This window comes from Antedon bifida, chromosome 2 (genome assembly GCF_963402885.1).
Source record: "Antedon bifida chromosome 2, ecAntBifi1.1, whole genome shotgun sequence".
In the NCBI taxonomy this organism is placed as follows: Eukaryota; Metazoa; Echinodermata; class Crinoidea; order Comatulida; family Antedonidae; genus Antedon; species Antedon bifida.
The window spans coordinates 22,414,009-22,436,664 of record NC_136227.1 but is presented as its reverse complement, the minus strand read 5'-3'; the positions used below and the strand labels follow the sequence as shown (position 1 = coordinate 22,436,664).

The 22,656-nt window shown below is 32.6% G+C and overlaps 1 protein-coding gene across 1 annotated transcript in view; it reads left to right on the top strand.

Moving 5' to 3' along the window:
• LOC144858645 (uncharacterized) overlaps positions 1-16,186 on the top strand; it is a 43,844-nt gene extending 27,658 nt beyond the window's left edge. The window contains exons 4-5 of the mRNA XM_078714741.1: positions 13,683-13,894; positions 14,004-16,186. Coding sequence (XP_078570867.1) covers positions 13,683-13,894; positions 14,004-14,176 — 385 coding nt within the window. The 3' untranslated portion in view covers positions 14,177-16,186. The remainder of the gene's footprint in view (positions 1-13,682; positions 13,895-14,003) is intronic.
• The last annotated feature ends 6,470 nt before the right edge of the window (positions 16,187-22,656 follow it).

Sequence of the window (22,656 nt, the reverse complement as noted above, 5' to 3'; positions counted from 1 at the left end):
AATACGACTTTTTTTATTTAACTGGCCATATGATGACGTCACCACATCCGATTGGCAAAATTTTTACATGATTTTGTATCTACAATCCAATAGCTTCAAGAAAACGTTTTAATCGTTATTATCACATTTTATTCTTACGAGCTATAACAGATTGAAATTTACTGTAAAGATGAAATTAATGCCACACGTAATTTAAATTTTTAGGCATGATGACGTCATACAAATTAAAATATTTTTAACTCATGCTAAAGATAGTTGATTGACCTAGACAATATCAAAATCGGGGTGAAAATGGAAAACGGATAAGTGGAGATGCCCTCTATTAAATGTGAGGAGTTATGACGAAAGATACAAAAATCCTAAATTTCATATTCGCGTGGCCATACGATGACGTCACAATGTCCGGTTAGCCATATTAATGCATGATCTGATATCTACAACTCATCAACTTCCAGAATATGTAATAAAAATAATTTTTACCGTTTAGTTTAGAAACTACAATTGTTTAAAAAAAGGCTTAATTTTGACGAATTTTTGAAGTTTTTCATCAAAAAAGCGCGCAAATTATCATATTCTACGTGCTCGTATGACGTAATTTGAAGTCGAAATTATTTAAAAGTTGGTAAAATTACTAGAAAAGGCGGGAAAAACATAAATCACTCGAAAAAATGACGTTTTTAACGCTACGTGTGCACCACGCGCGTAAAAATTTGCGCACGTGTGGGAATTTTTGACATGCTCAAAATGACATGAAACGCGTATAAAGTTGATTAGAAATTGATTTTTCGCATTGCAAAATTTTAAACGCGCGTGCGCGCGTAACTTCGTGTAAAACATGCCATTTTTAGTGCACAAAAAGTTAGCGCACGATATAAATTAGACTTTTGCTAAGTTTCAATTTAAATTGTTATATGGTTTTCGATCTATGTTAAATACGCGAAATTCATAAAAACGCGCGTAAGTCATGTTGCGCAACTCTGACGTCATTCAATTATAGGAAAGCACAACTTCACGTGATTATTAAAAGTTATAAAATGTTAACTTTACACGTTTTAGAGATACGCTCTGCACAAAAATGACAGAAAGAAAGAAGAATAATACAGAAAAAAAAAAAAAAAAAAAAGATGATGAAACAGGACAGTTACAAGGAGTTATCCGCCATAGTGCGGATAACTAAAAAAAAAAGTAACAGGACGATTACAAGGAGTTATCCGCTACTATGCGGATAACTAATAATACAGAAAAAAAATATTGATCTCATACAATTACAAGGAGTTATCTGCTTGGTATACCAAGCGGATAACTAATAAGCTGTATACATATTACATACAGTGTAGAATAGGTGAAATTACGGGACCCGCCATTTATTCCAATTTTTAACATGGCGACGGTATCAAAATGAAACACTTAGATAGCAATTTCAGAAGGAAATTATCTCAGGAACAACATATTAACGTGTAGAAGAAATTTGAATACGTAAAATATAGATGCGCACCCTTTTAAATGTGATGAACTATTACGCAAAATATGAAAATACGACTTTTTTTATTCAACTGGCCATATGATGACGTCACAACATCCGATTGGCAAAATGTTTACATGAATTCGTATCTACAATCCAATAGCTTCCAGAAAACGTTTTAATCGTGATTATCACATTTTATTCTTACGAGCTATTACAGATTAAAATTTACTGTAAAGATGAAATTAATGACCCACGTAATTAAAATTTTTAGGCATGATGACGTCATAAAAAGTAAAATATTTTTATCTCATGCTAAAGAAAGTTGATTGACCTACACAATATATAAATGTAGGAGAAAAAAGAATACAGATAAGCGCGATGCGCTCCATTGAATGTGATGAGCAATAACGAAAGAGACAAAAATCCTATATTTTACATTCGTGTGGCCATACGATGACGTCACAATGTTTTTTTAGCCTTATTGATGCATGATCCGATATCTACAACTCATCAACTTCTAGATTTTGTAATAAAAATAAACGGTTAACGGTTTACTTTAGAAACTATGACTGTTTAAAAAAAGACATAATTTTGACGATTTTTTAAGCTTTTTCATAAAAAACGCGCACGAATTGTCTAATTCAACGTGTTCGTATGGCGTTATTTAAACTGGAAAAGGTCTAAATTGTTTTCAAAATCACTGGGAAAGGCTTGAAAAATATAATTCAAGAGAAAAAAATATGTTTTTAACGCTATGTGCGGACCGCGCGCATAAAAAATTGCGCGCCCGTGGGAATTTTTGACATGCTCAAAATGACAAGAAACGCGTAAAAAGTTGATTAGAAATTAATTTTGCGCATTTTGAAATTTTAAATGCGCGTGCGCGCGTAACTTCTTGTCAAACATGCCATTTTTAATCCGTAGAAAGTTTGCCCCTGATATGACTTAAATTTTGTCAAAGTGTCAATACTAAATGACTTTTGGTTTTTAATCTATGATCAATCATTGAAATTCATAAAATTGCGCATAAGTCACGTTGCGCAACTATGACGTCATTCAAAAATAGGAGGTGCACAACTTCACGTAAATGCCCATATGTTGTCAAAGTTATGAAATGTTATGTTTACACATTTTAGAGGAACACGACTCACAAAAAGGAAGGAAGGAAAGAAGAATAATACAGAAAAAAAATATTGATCTCATACAATTACAAGGAGTTATCCGCTTGGTATACCAAGCGGATAACTAAAAAAAACTATTGATCCCATACAATAACAAGGAGTTATCCGCTTGGTATACCAAGCGGATAACTAAAAAAAAATTGATTTCATGAAAAACATAGATTTTCAAGTATATTTTATCTTTGGTCATTTATAATTTTTTTAAATATATGTATATTAGGAGCTGTAATTGCATTTGAGTTTATAGCATTTAAACTATTCCATAGCTTTGCGCCAGAATAAGACAAACTTTTCTTTTTATACTCAGTGTTTGCCTTATGTAAAACTTAAAATATCTTTTGATCTAGTATTATATGTTTGATTGCGTTCATAGAATCTGTTTCTTAAGTAGGATGGTGTCAAGTTATTCATTATTTTAAACATTGTGACTGCTTCGTTGTAATATTGTTTTTCTTCTAAATTAGGCCAATTTAAATCTTTGAGCGCCTGTGAGCTAGAGTCATACCTAGATTTATGTGTAATTATTTTGGCCGCTCTATTTTGGAGTACTTGGAGTTTATATTTGAGGGTTTGGTTACAACGACCCCATACTACATTGCAGTAGTCAAAATGGTGGGCTATGATAGATTTGTACATTAATGATTGAATATTTTGAGGGAAAATATTGCTGCATTTTTTTAGATAGTACAGACCTGATATTACTTTATTTTTCACCTGATCTATTTGTTTATGCCATTTTAAATTTTCATCGATAATGACACCTAAATGTTTACAGTTATTTACTTTTTCAAGTTTTGTACCATTAGACCGGGCGCCCGGAAGATTTATTCATGTGAAAAGATACAAAAGGTTTGATGATTTAGTTAGGTGCGTATTAGGGCGAGATGCAATATTCGACATTGCTGCCGGATCACAGCCTGTACATGGGGCCTGTGGGGATCATAACATAGGGGGGTAAAAATGCATTTATTCATGTGAAGCGATACAAGGATAAACTTTTTTGGATATCATTCGCAGTGGGCTACTAATGATTACATCACCAATGACAGCAACTTTATCCTGTACGGGGCGCCAAACAGCAACATTTTAGGGCCACGCCCAAATGGGTTTATTCATGTGAAGTGATACAAGGTTGAATCTTTTTTTAATGGCAGCAGTACATATTGGGGATGACAAAAACACCAATGACAGCAACTTTATCCTGTACATAAGCTCAGACAGCAGCCCTAAAGTTCCGTAGTTTCCCCCTATTCGGCTATATACTCGGCGCGTATGTTTTAATTACACACTAGACACTAGTGATATGTCTATATGAAAAAAGGCAACGAAATCTAAATTTGCAACATTTTTTAACATAACATAATAGTAAAGTAAATAATAGTTCGAATTCAACATAATCACTTAGAGAATTGGTAAGGTATAGATTAGACTATCGATTGCACACTATTACTGTATTTTTAACTCAATTTAAATTTAAAAAAGTAACCGTTTTCATGTGAATTAGACTGATAAAAACCAACAAAAAACTTAATCTGCCAACATTTTAAACATCGTTACTTGTCCATAATGGATCGACTACTGTATCGATTACTGCACATTGTTTTACTTTAACTGAACCAAAGTCAAATTTTTAATTGTTACTGTACTAACATTAAACAGTGATATCTGATAAAAGGCAACATTAATAATACTGGACCAAATTAAATATCGTTACTTATCCACAATGGATCGACTACTGTATTGATTATTGCACATTATTTTACTAACTAACATAAGAAAGTGATATCTGATAAAACGCAACAAACTGAATCGAATTAAATATCGTTACTTATCCATAATGGATCGACTACTGTATTGATTACTGCACATTATTTTACTATAACTGCCCATGTCAAATTTAAAATTGTTGCTTGATATCTGATAAAATGCAACATACTCAGGACCAAATTAAATATCGTTACTTATCCATAATGGATCGACTACTGTATCGATTATTGCACATTATTTTACTATAACTGCCCAAGTCAAATTTAAAATTGTTACTGTACTAACATTATACAGTGATATAATGATAAAAGGCAACATTAATAATACTGGACTAGCTGAACAGAATACACGATATAATAAAACCAATAGGGGCTATTGGATTTCTTTTTAAATGATTTGTGACAGCGTCATTTATAAATTTGATTATATCACACTGTAATGATACTGGATTCTTCTTGCCAACTATCTATGGATCAAATAGTTCAGTATTTATATTTGTTATATTATACAATATTTACTTCAAAACTGTCAAATGTTTTATGTAAATGATTAAAAACTATTAAATCAGCCGTAATGCATAATCTTTTGAGTTTCTCTATTCGTCATCATCACAGTCACTTTCACTGTCATCACTCCAAGGTTGGTCATCATCGATTTCAGCTTCAAAATCTATTATTTCAACTTCTTCATCATCACTTTCTTCCAATATTCCTGCATCAGTATTGTCAAGAACTGTGTTTGCTTCAGCACTTTGTTCCGAGTGTGGATCACTAGTCAACGTATCTGGTAGAGCATTTCCATCAAACCATTTAGGTACATACCTTCCATCGCCATTATCAACCCATCCATAGTTTAGTGGGTGTAGGTTTTGTGTTGGCTTAGGAGTATGAGCGTGTCTCCACCTAATAGATACATAATTTGCCCTCAACAGATGCTGGGTGAGTGTGATTTCACATGGTAACAATTTTAAATTTGACTTGGGCAGTTATAGTAAAATAATGTTTAATAATCGATACATTATGGATAAGTAACGATATTTAATTTAGTCCTGAGTATGTTGCATTTTACAGATATTACTGTCTAATGTTAGTACAGTAACAATTTTAAATTTGACTTGGGCAGTTATAGTAAAAATAATGTGCAGTAATCAATACAGTAGTCGATCCATTATGGATAAGTAACGATATTTAATTCGATTCAGTTTGTTGCGTTTTATCAGATATCACTTTCTTATGTTAGTTAGTAAAATAATGTGCAATAATCAATACAGTAGTCGATCCATTGTGGATAAGTAACGATATTTAATTTGGTCCAGTATTATTAATGTTGCCTTTTATCAGATATCACTGTCTAATGTTAGTACAGTAACAATTAAAAATTTGACCTTGGTTCAGTTAAAGTAAAACAATGTGCAGTAATCGATACAGTAGTCGATCCATTATGGACAAGTAACGATGTTTAAAATGTTGGCAAATTAAGTTTTTTTTTGGTTTTTATCAGTCTAATTCCTATGAAAACGGTTACTTTTTTTTATTTAAATTGAGTTAAAAATACAGTAATAGTGTGCAATCGATAGTCTAATCTATACCTTACCAATTCTCTAAGTGATTATGTTGAATTCGAACTATTATTTACTTTACTATTATGTTATGTTAAAAAATGTTGCAAATTTAGATTTCGTTGCCTTTTTTCATATAGACATATCACTAGTGTCTAGTGTGTAATTAAAACAATATTTAAATCGAGTTATAATAATAATGTACAATAATCGGTACCGGTGTCGATCATTATGAGTTTAATTATTTAATTTATCTGAAAAATATTTTTAAATTATATTATTTTGATCGAAATAATGATTTTGATATAATATCGATTGTTCAAAATGTTACCCTAAAATACAAATCTGCTGTTGGTTATTTGTGTTTTTGTTGGTGTTTTTTATTATTCCAAAATAGAGATATATTTCAATTATAAAATAAAAGTCACTTGTTATCGTGAATGTGTTTGTATTATCAACATTGTTGATCACGAATGGAGCCTCGGACATTTGAGCTGCTGTGTACCGGATAAAGTGAAAAAAAAACATTTTTATCAAAAATGATTACATACTTCATGGTAAACCCATTTTGGGCGAGTTCCTAAGAGTGCCAACTGCTCTCTTTATTTATTGTTTTAGCATTCTACTGTTTATTTATTGTCAGTCCGAGTCCGTATCACGTATTTCTAACCCAGCTGAACGCCATAAGACGACATACGCGCCGAGTATATAGCCGAATAGAGGGAAACTACGGAACTTTAGGGCTGCTGTCTGAGCTTATGTACAGGATAAAGTTGCTGTCATTGGTGTTTTTGTCATCCCCAATATGTACTGCTGCCATTAAAAAAAGATTCAACCTTGTATCGCTTCACATGAATAAACCCATTTGGGCGTGGCCCTAAAATGTTGCTGTTTGGCGCCCCGTACAGGATAAAGTTGCTGTCATTGGTGATGTAATCATTAGTAGCCCACTGCGAATGATATCCAAAAAAGTTTATCCTTGTATCGCTTCACATGAATAAATTTTAAATTTGACTTGGGCAGTTATAGTAAAATAATGTGCAATAATCGATACATTATGGATAAGTAACGATATTTAATTTAGTCCTGAGTATGTTGCATTTTACAGATATTACTGTCTAATGTTAGTACAGTAACAATTTTAAATTTGACTTGGGCAGTTATAGTAAAAATAATGTTGCTGTCATTGGTGATGTAATCATTAGTAGCCCACTGCGAATGATATCCAAAAAATTTTAAATTTGACTTGGGCAGTTATAGTAAAAATAATGTTGCTGTCATTGGTGATGTAATCATTAGTAGCCCACTGCGAATGATATCCAAAAAAGTTTATCCTTGTATCGCTTCACATGAATAAATGCATTTTTACCCCCCTATGTTATGATCCCCACAGGCCCCATGTACAGGCTGTGACCCGGCAGCAATGTCGAATATTGCATCTCGCCCTAATACGCACCTAACTAAATCATCAAACCTTTTGTATCTTTTCACATGAATAAATCTTCCGGGCGCCCGGTCTACATCTATATTAATATTAATATCCATGTTAATCAATTTATTTAATTTTTGATGTGTTCCTAAAATCATATATTCAGTCTTTTTAACGTTTAGACTTAATTTGTTACTTGCTAACCATAGTTGTACATGTTTTATATCAGTATTTACTTTGCTTACTATATCGTGGATGTCTTTAGATGCATAATATAACGCAGTGTCATCTGCGTACATGCTTACATTTACATGGGAAACTGCGTTAGGTAGATCATTAATATACATGATAAATAGAAGGGGCCCTAATATTGATCCCTGAGGGATTCCACAAACACTATTAGACTTTACCGAATCAACATTGTTAATATTAGTAATATGTGTACGATTTGTTAAATAATTTTCAAACCATTTGATAACATGATTAGCAAAATTAAAATTGTGTAGTTTTTTATTAGTATCTGGTGATTAACAGTGTCGAAAGCTTTTTTGAGATCAAGCATTATTAGTCCTATGTATTTACCATTTTCAATACTGTCAATCCAATCTTCAGTTATATTTATTAATACAGATGATGTCGAGTAATTTGGCCTAAATCCAGATTGTTGATTGTATAATTTAGGGTTGATTTGTGGATAGAGTTGGTCAAAGACAGCGCGTTCAATAATTTTCGATAAAATTGGTAGTACAGAAATTGGCCTGTAGTTAGATGGTTCACTTCGGTCGCCATTTTTAAAAATTGGGCATATTCGTGCATTTTTCCATTTACTTGGGAAGTCGCTGTTTCTTAGAGATAAATTAATTAAAAATGTAATGGGTTGTACAATTGAGTTGATTGCTAATTTTATTAGTTTAGCAGGAATTTCATCAGTTCCTGTAGCCTACATATTCTTCGTCAACAAGTGTGAAATTTATTTTGTCTTCATCTTGATTTGGGTATTCATAATTTACATGGTTATTTTCAAATTGAGGAATTTGTTTAGCTAGGTTAGGTCCTATGTTCGCAAAAAACTCATTTAAAGTATTAGCTATCTTGTAAGAATCTGTTTCAAGGCCATTTATTGTATTTATACTACTTATAACACTTTTTTTATTCTTAGATGGTACAATATATCTTATGTTTTTCCAAATTATTTTGGAATCTTTTGTATTTAATTGTTCAGAGAAATAATCTTTTTTTGATTTCCTGATATCGTAATTTACTTTGTTTTTTAATTCACGGTATTCATTCCATAATTGTGGACAATTTTCTTTATTCGCTCTTTTTTTCATTGAGTCACGTTTTCGCATTGTAATATTACATTTTTTGTGAGCCATGGGCTATCTTTATTTCGAACCCGTTTTTTCTTTAAAGGTACATGTTCATTAACAATTTGTAAAAACTTGTCTTCAAAAAACTGCAGAGCGTCATTCACATTTGTATATGAAGTTATTTCATGCCAATTTACATTTAACATATCAATTTGTAGTTTTTCCTCGTTAAGGTTATTATAGTTCCTTTTTGTTTTATATTTATGGTTATGTTTTGGTTTTTCTTCTTTACCAATGACAGCGTAAATAGCTGAGTGATCACTAATTCCTGTGTTAAGTACACCCGAGGAAAAAATTCTGTTTGGAAAAGATGTATAAAAATGATCAATCAGAGTTTTACTTTGGTTTGTTATCCTTGTCGGTTCAGTTATAATTTGTGTTAGAAAATGGTTACTAGTTATATCCATTAATTTTTGTGTATAGCAAGTAGGGTTTTGTGAAAGTGTGTCACAATTTACATCTCCTATTATTATTATTTCTTTGTTTAGACATTCGTTTTCTTCTAAAATTTGTTCAAAAATATCTAAAAGTTGAATTTTTGAGTTTGGTGGGCGGTACCATGCTATTAAAATGATTGGTTTAGTTTTTGGTTTACAAAGTTCAATTACTACTATCTCAAGCTCCATTTTCATGAAATCATTTCTTAGTTTACAAGTAAAACATCCTCCTCTATTTACATAAACTGCAACCCCTCCCCCTTCCCTATTTCTGTCATTTCTATCATTTCTATAAATATCATAGCCATCAATGTGTATTGATTCATCTTTAATTACATTATCTAAACATGTTTCATTGAGTGCTATGATATCAATAGAATTGTTGTTGATTAGATACTTAAATTCATCAGGAATCAAGAATGATAACAGATTTACGTCAGTATGAATATAGTCAACAGCTTTGAAGCTGCAAATGTTAATCAATTTAAAAACTGACTAGAAAAGTTTTGGAAACACCACCCACTAAAGTTTTCCCCATATGATAGAACATGTAATAGAATATACCAGAAAGACACACAAGCATTGCTTTAGATGTCCAAGATCAAGGTAAATCAAGGCCTATATTATCAGCAACTGGTACATTATATAACTATAAAAATTGGATGAAAAACTGAAACCATTAGCAAACAATGACTTTTGCTAAAGAAATTTGCTCAACAGTTCCAATGACCTAGTATATGATGTCTCACTTTTTACAAATGTTCCCTTGGATGAAACTATCAATACCATGGCTGACGAAGCATTTGAGAATGATTGGTTTAAAGTTTGTTGATTGATAAACAAGGCCTAATTGATCTGCTTTCAATTGCCACAAAAAATCAATTTTTTTCAATATGACTGTGACCCATTTGAACAAGTCGATGGTATAGCCATGGCCATTTATGTACAACCTTGAAAAGACCTTACAGTCTTCTAACAAGATGCTATCTCTCTATCAAAGATATGTTGACGACACGATTGTGTTCATGCCCAGCCATGATGATGCATACAAGTTTCTGGACACGCTAAATAATGCACACACTGCAATTGACTTTACTATGGAAGTTGCTCATAATAACTCTATAAACAAAATCTTGTCTATACCATGCCTAACCGAGCAGCATATAAATCATCATCATCAGACAAAATATTTCAAGAAAGTTCAAGAAATTACTAAAATATTCAATAAATTATCCTATTGATTTAGTTAGTAGAATAATTAATGATTTTAAACATTCCATTGTCAATGTACCAAACTCAGACAACTTATCTGTAAGTTAAATTATGAACTCATGCCAGAGTTCAGTAAGAAGACAGGTGAATTCTTAACATCAATAGAAAGGAAACCCAAGCTTGTTAACCAGCAATGAGTTGTGTACAATTTTCAATGTGGCTTGTGTAATGCTAGCTATGTCAGCTAGACTTGTCGGCTATGGGCCGCCATTAGGGCGATAATAGTACAAAATTTAAAAAAAAGAACAATGTCAAAAAACAACAAACGTTTTAAAAAATCAACAAACAAACTAAAAACAATTTGTCAAATCAAAGTCGAACAATCAAAGGACTTTTGCAAAAAAATACTAACAATTTTCAACGTTTGAAGACAGTATTCATGACACAGAGCCATTGAAAGAGTTCTGACATTTAATGAATTAGAAGCCATTTTTGTGTCCCAACTATTCATTTATGTAGAGTATGGAGTTGAGTCTTTTGTTTTAAAAATGTATGATGTTCACAATTTAATATCAAAACAATCAATTTGTTTAAAGGTTTTTGTTAAAATAATAATAATATTATAAAGTTACTGTAAACATGATTTTAAACAACAAAAACTCTTTCAGTATATGGCTGCTCTGCGCACCCCATGCACGCTCTACGCGTGCGCGTTTAGTTTGTACAGCAATTCTCTATAGTAATACATTGTTTTTACATTTTGTAGTTTAAAATCATGCTCGCAGTAACTTTATAATTTCGTTATTATCTTAACAAAAAACCTTTAAACAAATTTGATAGTTAAAGCCTTGTGAACGTTATACATTTTTAAAACAAAAGACTCAAATCCATATTCTACATAGGAATAGAAAACAAAAATGGCTTTTAGAATTCATTCAATGTTGGAACTCTTTCAATGGCTCTGCTCGCTTGTCATGAATACTGCACTCAAACATCGAAAATTAGTTTGATTCTTGAGCTTGTCCTTTGATTGTGCGGCTTGTCCTTTGATTTGACAAATTGTGAAAACTTGTCATTTGATTTTCCAAATTGTCCATGGTTTTTTACTTATTCTTTGTTGTTTAACAAACAAATTAACAAACACAACAAGGGTATAATAATAATAATCATCAATATAGTGCAAATTGCATGGCGCCTCTAAGCGCTGGAAATTAACAACAAATATAAAAAGCACTATAATTAATTAATGATGAAAAATACAAATTAAAAAGAGGGATATTTTTTTAATATGGCGAGTGATTCGGCATTCCTGATTGAGTTTGAAAGGGCATTCCAAAGAACAGCAGGTGACCAGGAAAAGGCACGTTGTCCATAATATTTCGTTAACGGTCATGTAGGTATAGGCTTTAGTAAAACCTCTGATGATGACCTCAGTGTCTGTTTTGGCTTGTATGGAGAAATGATTTCGGATAGAAATGTTAGAGCCATGTTTATGAAGTGATTAAATGTGATGAGAAGAATCTTGTACATTATTCTCTTCTCAACTGGAAACCAATGTAGCTGTTTCAATACTGGTGTTTTGTTATAAAATATCTGACGGGCTGCAATGTTCTGAACGCGCTGAAACTTAGCAATAGTCTTAGCTGGAAGCCCACAAAGAAGAAAGATGCACAAGTCAAGGCTGGATGAAACAAACGCATGGACCAGTATTTCTGTCAATTTTGTGTTCAAGTACTCCCATACATGTCAAATCTTGCGGATGCAATTCATTGCAATTTGCACTCAACATGAGCAGACAAATTGAAGACAGAGTCAAAGATGACTCCAAGGTTTTGATCTGTAGGTGATGGTCTGATCATAGAGTTACCAATTTTTACAGAGGGTATCCAGTATGTAGGTCTACGGCGAGAAGTAAAATGAATCAATTCAGTCTTGGCATCATTCAGTACAAGCACGTTATGTGTGCACCATAATTTTATTTCGGCGATGCAAGTTTCAAGCTTATATTCACAGCACCTTCACAATCTTTTGGATGGTATCATATATAGGTATTTTATTCATAAAAAAACACATAAATAGTACAAACAGAAGGCAGCCAACAGCTGAATAATTCTGCAAACAACGTACAAAGTAAATCAAATCATTAAAAAGCTGTTAAAATTCTTTAAAATGCCAAAAAACCCTGATTCAGTGCGGTAATCATTAATTCGTTCGTTATTATTAATGTTATAAACCTACAAAGTTTTAGTTTTAGAAGCTTCATTCATTCTATCAATAATGTTAGGGATGGTAGAGCTTTGCCAATGATTAGTTTTACACAAGGGGGCATCCAACAAATTAATATTTCTCAAAATGCGACCGTGGTTACGATAAGGGGGAAGCATATCACGATAGAGTTTAGAGAGTAGTAGCCCCTTCCCAAACTTCATCATCAAGTTATCTCTTCTGGCTTCAAGGAACATAATCCAGACATGGATAAAGCATTTTCATAACTGATATAATTAGCACCGTAAATACATCTTAGAGCTCTCTTTTGTACCCTTTCAATTTTAGTACATTGGATGTTGGTTAATGAGCTATGCCACAAGGGACACGCATATTCCAAAACTGGACGTATGTACGTAGTAAAAACAGTTAATCGAATAATTCATATGAGAACATCTAAGAAGTCATGATATCAGTCCAACTGATACAGTCAATTATTTTAAAGTATTGTCTTAATTATTGAAAAGAGTAAAAACCATCACTTGACCAACAAAATGACTCAATCAAAGCAAATTAAAGAGAGGAGGGGCCTATCTTTTCATTCTTTGTTACTAATTGTGTTTCCTGTCACCCTTGGTGCTTTGTATTTTGTTAATTTTACTCATTTACTCTTGTTCTTTTTGTTCCATGATGATTCCGAAACGTCAATCTTTTTTGTAATTAAATTTATTTTAAAGTTATATACTGTAGTAAACATCTCTTAATTTATATAATACTGTAGTTGTTGATGAAATTGTGTTGTTTTTGTTTCATGATGGTTCCAAAACGTTGATCTTTTTTGTAATTAAATTATTAATTAATTATTAAATTATAAATTATGGTAAACTTCTCTTAATTTATATAATAGTTATTGCTGAAATTGTAACTATTTTGTAAACAAAATAATTATTTGTGTACACCATTAAACACCAATAACCAATCTGAAAACAAACAGCTCAAGTTTACCTGGAGTGGCGTGTAAATGAATAATTTTTTCTTATCAACGGTTGTTTATATAGGCAAATAGGAGCCATTCCAGTGCAGAAAATGATGCGTGCATTGGGCTTCAAATTGACAAAGAAGGAAGCTCGTGAAATGATTGCAGACATGGATATTGACAAGAATGGCTTGATTGATTTCAACGAATTTCTTCAGTTTATCATTGATAGACAGGGCACAGCTAGGGACATACATTCTGAGATTGAACAGGGATTTAAAATGTTTGACTATGGTTAGTTTTTTTTTTTATAAAATCTGAGTTTGTATTTACTCTATTTACAGTAAACAGTTTTTATATTAGCCCTTTATTTGTTAAAAATGGTATCTATTCTTTCATTTAGACGGCACTGGTCAGCTGAATTTAGATGATCTTAAGACAGCATGCAAAGAAGCTGGCACTAAGTTCACAGAGATAGAATTAAAGGAAATGATAGAGGAGGCAGACACCAATGGAGATGGAAAGGTTAATCTTGAGGAGTTTACAAACATTATGCTAAAGACCAATCTCTTCTAATTATAAACTTAAACAGTATCCTAATGCATTGTGTAAAGTAAATAGAAATATTGAACTAAACTGAGAACTCAATTTGACATTTTTTTGCTTTAAATTACAGTTATATATGTAACATTTATTCACAATTAAATTTACAATATTTAATAGTATACCAAAAGAAGCGAGAGCTTGTCGGTTTGGTAACCATTTAAATGTATACATACATGCCAGACAACATTCAACAAAAATTATGTACAACAAACCCCCAAAGAACAACATGGGTCGCCCACGACCGGTCAGCACCTCCGGTGGGGCACTCCCGTGTGTGGAAATGGGGGGGGGGGTTCTTTTCGAAAGTCCAGGAAGGCCAAAAGTGCGTCGCCTTTCCTTCTTTACGACGACACGCGATAACGCTTTTTAATGTGAAGATGTGATCTTCGCATCTATGTCCTTGTCTAAAGCCTCCCTGGACCTCCGATAAGACATTATTATTCTCAAGATAACAAGAAATGTTCTGGGCAATAATTCTATTAAAAATCTTTGAAACGCATGATGTTGCAGGTATTCCTCTATAATTATTCATATCTTTCCGGTCTCCTTTCTTAAAAATTGGGACTATAAAACTAACATTCCATTCATTTGGAATAGTTTCGAGATGAATAATTTTATTAAATAACTCTAAAATAGAATGATACAATATTTCACCACCATTCTTTAACAATTATTTTGTAATATAGTCGGTTTCTGGAGCTTTATTATTTTTTTGCAAGTGAGATTGTGATTGGCCACTATATCAACATTAATTTCTATATAGTATATACAATTATCATCGTCGTTTGTTGATTGATCAATGTTATCATGTCGAATGTGTTCAACAAACTTATTCGTTCTAAAAGAGCTACTATCATTCATATTTATATTCATCTTATCTAATGTTTCCTAGTTATTGTTTTATAGTTTGGTTCATCTTCCTGTCTGATATAACCTCATTTGACCCAGGACCCCTGATACAATCAACCTTATTGTTGTTACAATTTTGTTTAGATCCTCTAAGAAATTTCCAGAAATCTTTACATGAGGGGCCGCCTTTTTTTGCAATATCAACTGACCGTTTAACATTCTTTTCAAGAATGTTTTCTTTAATCAAAGATTTTGTATAAATACGCTTTTGTTGATATGAAAGCCAAAGACAATTGCTTGTACCAGCATCTTGGGCTTTTGACTTTACATAATGTCTATGAAGTCTAGCAGCCTTCTTCCTTTCTTTTATAGCTTCATTTACTTGTTTATCAAACCATGATTTTCGTTTACCCTTCATCTCTTTAACTCCTATAACATATTGGTAATTGGTATTAATTAAAAATTATAATTATTTTGTTATGGATATTTGAGTTGAAATACTTGTATATAGTTATGAAAATATAATTTTGTTTTATAATTATTAATATATCTTAATGTATGTATAAGAAAAACTTACATCTGTATTAATTGAGAGTAGAGAAACAAATATTAATGAAAATTGTGCATATTATATAAAGATAAATATTATTTACAAACATATGAATTTTTATAAGAAATAAAAGTGGGTAAAATCCCCACAAAAGAGAAAAAAAAACTCCTATGGCCTCAGTTGCCGCGGATATTACAATATCTTTGGCGTTATCAAAAGAATTGGCATCCCAATTAATAAAACTGTGAAATCTTGATCATTCTTAATGTCCCATAATTTTGATTTTGGTTGATACACTATGGTAGATTTCTGAGGTTGGATATTAAGTGATAATAATAAAGTATTATGGTCGCTACCTAATCCATATTTTCTTTCTTCATCAACAAGTAATTAATTTTTAGAACATAACATGTCGTCTATTGTGCTTCTTTGATTTGCTCTAAACCATGTAATTTTACCGTTACAAAAAATTGTAGAATTTAAAATTGTCATGTTTGCATTATCTTTAAAATGCAGCAACCTCTCACCATTAGAGTTAAGTGTTGGGTCACCGTTAATTATGTTATTACCTATTCTTGCATTAAAATCACCCATTATTAATATATATGGATCATCTTCATCATTAAGATTTTCAATTTGAATTACTTCGGATAGTAACTGATTATATATTTCATCTGTGATTTCATTTAATAGAACCTTCCACTTGAAAATAACAAATGGCAATATACATAGATCTATTACAAATAAAGCAAACCTTATATCTTTCAAAGACATACAATCAAGAGCATTATCATCGAGAATTGTAATGTTATTTAAAATATAATACCTTGATCAACTCTGTTTTTACCAATCCAACGATAATTATCAATATCAACTGCCATTTCGTTCTTTAGAAACGTTTCGGCAATACCAAACATGTGATATTATTGTTATTATTATTATTATTTGTTAACATTGGAAATTTCATATAATTTTGGTCTTATAGTCTATTCACATTATTAAATGCGATTTTAATATCAATATCGTTATTATTTTCCGATTTACCTTTTTTACCTCCTCGACGATGACGATTTCTTTTCTGATTTACGTTTGTCTTATTATTATTACGTTGTTATGTTCTTCAATTTGACGAGGAGCAACTGTGTTCAACGTATCAAGTTCATCATTTAAAACTGTATATCTGTTGCCTCTCCGCTGAAAAGTCTGCCGACATTTCCGCTTGGGCTGCTCCGTATATCTCTTTTACCAGTTTCTTCCAATTGGATCTTTCATTGGCTAGTTGTTTAAGTTGTTTGATGTCTTTCTTGGTTTTCAATTGTCCGAGATACTTGATGTTTGTGTTCTGCTTATAAAGGGTGAGTAGGTCGTTGCTGAGAGTTATTGGTAGGGTGGTTCTCGGTCTTCCTCGAAATGTTATAATTCAGGTAGTGTTGCTTATTGCTGTGTTAGCTGGTGTACATGGGTCTTGTCTGAGAATGTGACCCAAAAGTCTCTATCTTGCGTCGACTATTTCTAACGATTGGTTTTGTTCCTGTCCTTCTGTATAAATTTATGTTCGATATCCTGTCTGGGAACCTGATACCTATAATTTTGCGAAGTTGCTGTCTGTGAAATGTGTTTATGTGCTTCTTCTTTTGTGAGTCCCCATGTTTCGGAGTTGTAGAGTAATATACTTTTAACTATAGTCGTATTTTTAGTCGCGTGGACGCGACCCTATAGTTCATTATGTCGGTCGGTCGGTCTGTCGGTCTGTCTGTCGGTCCGGTATCACTATGCATTGTAGCACGCGACTTAATGGCTGTTGGCCTTGTTAATTTGATCTTAGCTTTTCGAAGCCACATCGAGTGTAGTTTGGTCATTGCTACACGCGCTAGTTGTTTTCTTCTAATTAGGCCTATGTCTTTCTGTACACAAGGAGCGATCCTACTTTTTTCGTGTTTCTCCATTGTTCTTGTATGTCTTCTTTTTCTCGTCTTACGATAGCGTGTTCTGTTTTTTCTTTGGGCCTATTATATTTAATTTGAAAGTTGATAGATGGCGTTCTAATTCGTTTACGTTATTGCTGTTTAGACTAAAAAATCTACATCATCAGCATATGTCATCTCTTGAGGTATTTCTGTTTGGTTATTTTTCTGATTCCTCGTAGGACAGACTAATATATTGAATAATAATAATAATATACTGAATATTGGCTGTTCTTTTAAAACTATTATTGGAAATGATAAGTGAAAGAAAATGGTTATTCCGTCAGATGTTGAACCTTGTGATTATGCAAATAAGCTTAATGAATTTTTTAACAGGTTTGATACTAACGAATTGGAAGATGAACTCATAACATTGAAAGAATCATTGATAACATGTATAAATGATAATGACAATGCTTTTGATGATTTAAAAGTAAATGTATTGAATGTTGAAAATGTATTTAAATGTACAAAGGCAAGGAAGTCTGCTGGGCCAGATCAAATTGTTGGGAAGGTACTAAAATTATTTTGTAAGGATCTTGCACCGATTTTCACAGACATCTTTAATTGGTCGCTAGAGATTGGAAGTTTCCCAAGTTATGGAAATCTGCAAACATTACTCCGCTAAATAAGGTTACTCAACCTAAGGAATGAATGACTATAGGCCCATTGCATTAACCTCGCTTGTTATGAAGAGTTTAGAATGATTGATTAAAAATATGTTAATTAAAGAAACAAAGTATCAAGCGGACCCATCCCAATTTGCTTATTGTTCAAACAAAAGCGTAGAGGATGCTACTTTGTATCTCTTACAACCAATCTATGAGCACTTAGATCAGGCAAAGTGATATGTGAGATCATTGACTCACTGATTGTGAGCACGTTTCTTGTATGAGAGAATGTATCTGGTGGGTGAAAATCTGTGATAATACCATATATGGCTCTGTGGTCTAGTGGTATAGACATAGATATACTTTATTGTCACGTAATAAATATAAAATGTGAGACTCAGCTCCCTGTTACATTCGTAATAAAAACACCATATAAAAACATCAAAACAGAAAGAATAACACCAACAGGCATATGTACAGTTCATTAAAAGTAATTACAGTAATTATCTTACAAATTGTTTGTTAAAGAGACGAATTCAAGAGGGAATAAAGGAGTTGTTAAACCTATTTGTTTTTGTCAAAGGATGACGTAGTCTACCAGACCAGACATAACAAACGAATTATGCAAGGGATGGGCAGAATCAGACATATGACTTTGGCTTTAGTCAACATCAATTCTTATGATTCTCGCCCTGTAAGCGAGAGGTCGCAGGTTCGAATCCCGCCAGAGACATTTTTTCATACAACTAAAAAATTTGGAACTTTCGCCAATGAGCTATGCTCGACGCGATTATGAGATCATGTTCCGAATATGAGCACTGTTAATAATTATAATTTGACAGTATGATTTATATATATTCAGTAATAGTAATTTGCCTTTGGATTTATAATATATATATATACTTTTATATAATGGCTGTTTTACTTTATCGTTTTGATTTAGCTTCTTTTTTCTCCATTGAGATCCAGCCACTGATACCCACAGCATTGTCATTTTTTCAGTAATTTGCCTTTGGAGATCCCGCTTCGTGAATAAAATACTGAAAGATGAGGGCGTATAAATTTGATCTCTAGCGTGCGTACAATTGATATAAAATAGAAAAAAGTCACTGAATGTTAATATATTTTCGTATTTTAATACACTGTGTTCAAGAAGTGGACCCAATTTGGAGCCAGGGGAGCACAGTGATATAAAATAGAAATAAGTCACTGAATTTTAATATCTTTTCGTATGTTAATACACTGTGCTCAAGTGGACCCAATTTGGAGCCAGTGGAGCACAGTGATATAAAATAGAAATAAGTCACTGAATTTTAATATCTTTTCGTATGTTAATACACTGTGCTCAAGTGGACCCAATTTGGAGCCAGGGGAGCACAGTGATATAAAATAGAAAAAGTCATGAATTTTAATATCTTTTCGTATGTTAATACACTGTGCTCAAGTGGACCCAATTTGGAGCCAGTGGAGCACAGTGATATAAAATAGAAATAAGTCACTGAATTTTAATAACTTTTCATATGTTAAAACACTGTGCTCAAGTGGACCTAATTTGGCGCCATTGGAGCACAGTGATATAAAATAGAAAGAAGTCACTGAATTTTAATATCTTTTCGTATTTAATACACTGTGCTCAAGTGGACCCAATTTGAAGCAAGGGGAGCGTAGTGATATAAAATAGAAATAAGTCACTGAATTAATATCTTTTCGTATGTTAATACACTGTGCTCACGTGGACCCAATTTGGCACGCGCGCCAGTAAGAAAAGGGATATAAAATAGAAAAAAGTCACTAAATTATAATATCTTTTCGTATGTTAATACTGTACTCAAGTGGACCCACCAATGGGAGCACAGGGAAATAGTCACATATAAAAACATTGAGAAAAAATACTTCTGGAGTTCAAAAATATTTGAAACTTGGTATATATGTTCAATATCGGTTACTCCATTCGTAAACCCAAAGAAAAAATAGTTTCAAGCCACATCAGTGATTTTAATAACTTGCGTTTGCTTAAGCGGTTAGGAATTCGTTTTTTTTCCTTTAAATTGAGCAACATAAATTAAATATATACCAAGAAATATATATTAAAATCGAGGAGTATTTTTTTTTACAAAAGAAATGTTCGTATGTTAATACACTGTGTTTCAGTGGATCCAACTTGGCGCCAGTGGAGCACAGGGAAATAGTCACATACAAAAACTTCTAGAAAAAATATTTATCGAATTCAAAAATATTTCAAACTTCGTATATAAGTTTAATATCGGTTACTCCATCCGTAATGCAAAAGAAAAATTAGTTTCAAGCCACATCAGTGATTTTAATAACTTGCGTTTGTCTAAGATAAATACTTATGAAAGAACATACAATTCCACCAAATTTGTTTAAACTTTAGCGATTAAAAAAATTTGCTTTATGGATGGAGTAACCGATATTGAACCTAGGCCTGTATCAATTGCAATATCCTACTGTTGCGGCCCAGGCGTCACGATAGCCCGAAACCTGAAGGCTATTGTCAGTTTCCACGGGAAGTCAAGTTAAGGAAAAGGGGTAAAGGTGGAGGTATTCGAAAGCGCCTTAGAAAACGTAAGTCTAAACCTCCACTTCCATCGATGATTTTAGGAAATGTGAGATCTCTGTCAAATAAAATCGACGAACTTCGAGCATGTTCTAAACACATGTTTGAATACAGAGAAGTTTCAGTGATGTGTTTCACAGAGACATGGCTTAATAATAATATTATTGACAGCGAATTAGTACCAAGTAATTTTGAATTAGCTAGAGCGGATAGAACTGTAGAGTCGGGGAAAAAACGAGGAGGAGGAGTATGTTTTTATATAAATAAAGCATGGTGTAGTAACTGGAGGATACGTGAACAACTCTGTACGCCGGATATAGAATTACTGACCATAAGTGCAAGACCCTTCTATCTACCACGAGAATTTTCTCAAATTTTCCTTACAGTGTGCTACATACACCCAAATGCAAATATTGATAATGCGAGTGAGACTATTTCCAGTACTGTTCACCGGTATGAAACAATGGCACCGGACGCTCCACAAATAATTCTAAGAGACTTACCTACTTATGAACAAGCAATCTCTGTAGAACAAGAGGCAGTGCTACACTGGACTTATGCTACTGCAATGTGAAAAAAGCATACACAAGCAAAATCTGTTCAAAACCTGGAAATTCTGATCATAACAATATACATATTATGCCAAAATACAAGTCAAAATTAAAACAGTCAAAACCAGTAGTTATACAACAGCAGTTGTGGAGTACAGAGGTGGTTGAAAAGTTGCGTGGCTGTCTAGTACTGATTGGGATATTATGCTCGATGATGATGATACTCTTGATGTAAGTGTATCTACAATCTCAGCATACATATCCTTTTGTGTTGATATGGTTATATCTAAAGTAACAAAAAAGATGTATGCAAATGAAAAACCATGGATCTCTAACCAACTAAGGAATCTGTTACAAGATAAGCATATAGCGCATAGAGGAAAAGATACTCCTAAAGTCAAAGAAATTCAAAAGGAAATAAACAAGTGTATAAAAAATAGCAAACTGAAATACAAAAAAACACTAGAAAATAAATTTAAAGACAAAAATCCTAAAGCAGCATGGAAAGCAATTAAAACACTAACCGGCTACAAAGAAACCATATTGCGTGTACATGGAAGTGAGAACTTCGCTAATGACTTAAACAACTTTTTCTGTCGTTTTAAATCCGAGATATTAGTTACCAAAAATGAAAATGAAGACACAGTAATCCACGAAAATGAGACTTCATTAGTAAACAATGCAGTCATAAATGTAGTTGATGTGCGTAATGTATTCGCCAAAGTAAAGCCTGGTAAAAGTACTGGCCCTGATGGAATTGGAAATCGTGTTATTAAATACTGCAACCAAGAGTTGGCACCGATATATACCAAACTTTTTAATGAGAGTTTAGCAAGTGGTACAGTGCCCAACCAATGGAAAACTAACATACGAAAAGATATTAAAATTCAGTGACTTATTTCTATTTTATATCACTGTGCTCCCCTGGCTCCAAATTGGGTCCAATTGAGCACAGTGTATTAACATACGAAAAGATATTAAAATTCAGTGACTTTTTCTATTTTAGTATCACTGTGCTCCCCTGGCTCCAAATTGGGTCCACTTGAGCACAGTATAATTATTTAAAAACATACGAAAAGATATTAAAATTCAGTGACTTATTTCTATTTTATATCACTGTGCTCCCCTGGCTCCAAATTGGGTCCACTTGAGCACAGTGTATTAACATACGAAAAGATATTACAATTCAGTGACAATTATTTCTATTTTATAAAATTAGTGAGTTATTTCTGTTTTATGTCACTGTGCTCTACCGGTGCTAACTTTGGTCCACTGGAGCAGTTACCGTATTACTATGCCTATTTCGGAAGTAAATAAAGGCATAAATGGCGCTCCGTAGAAGTAGAG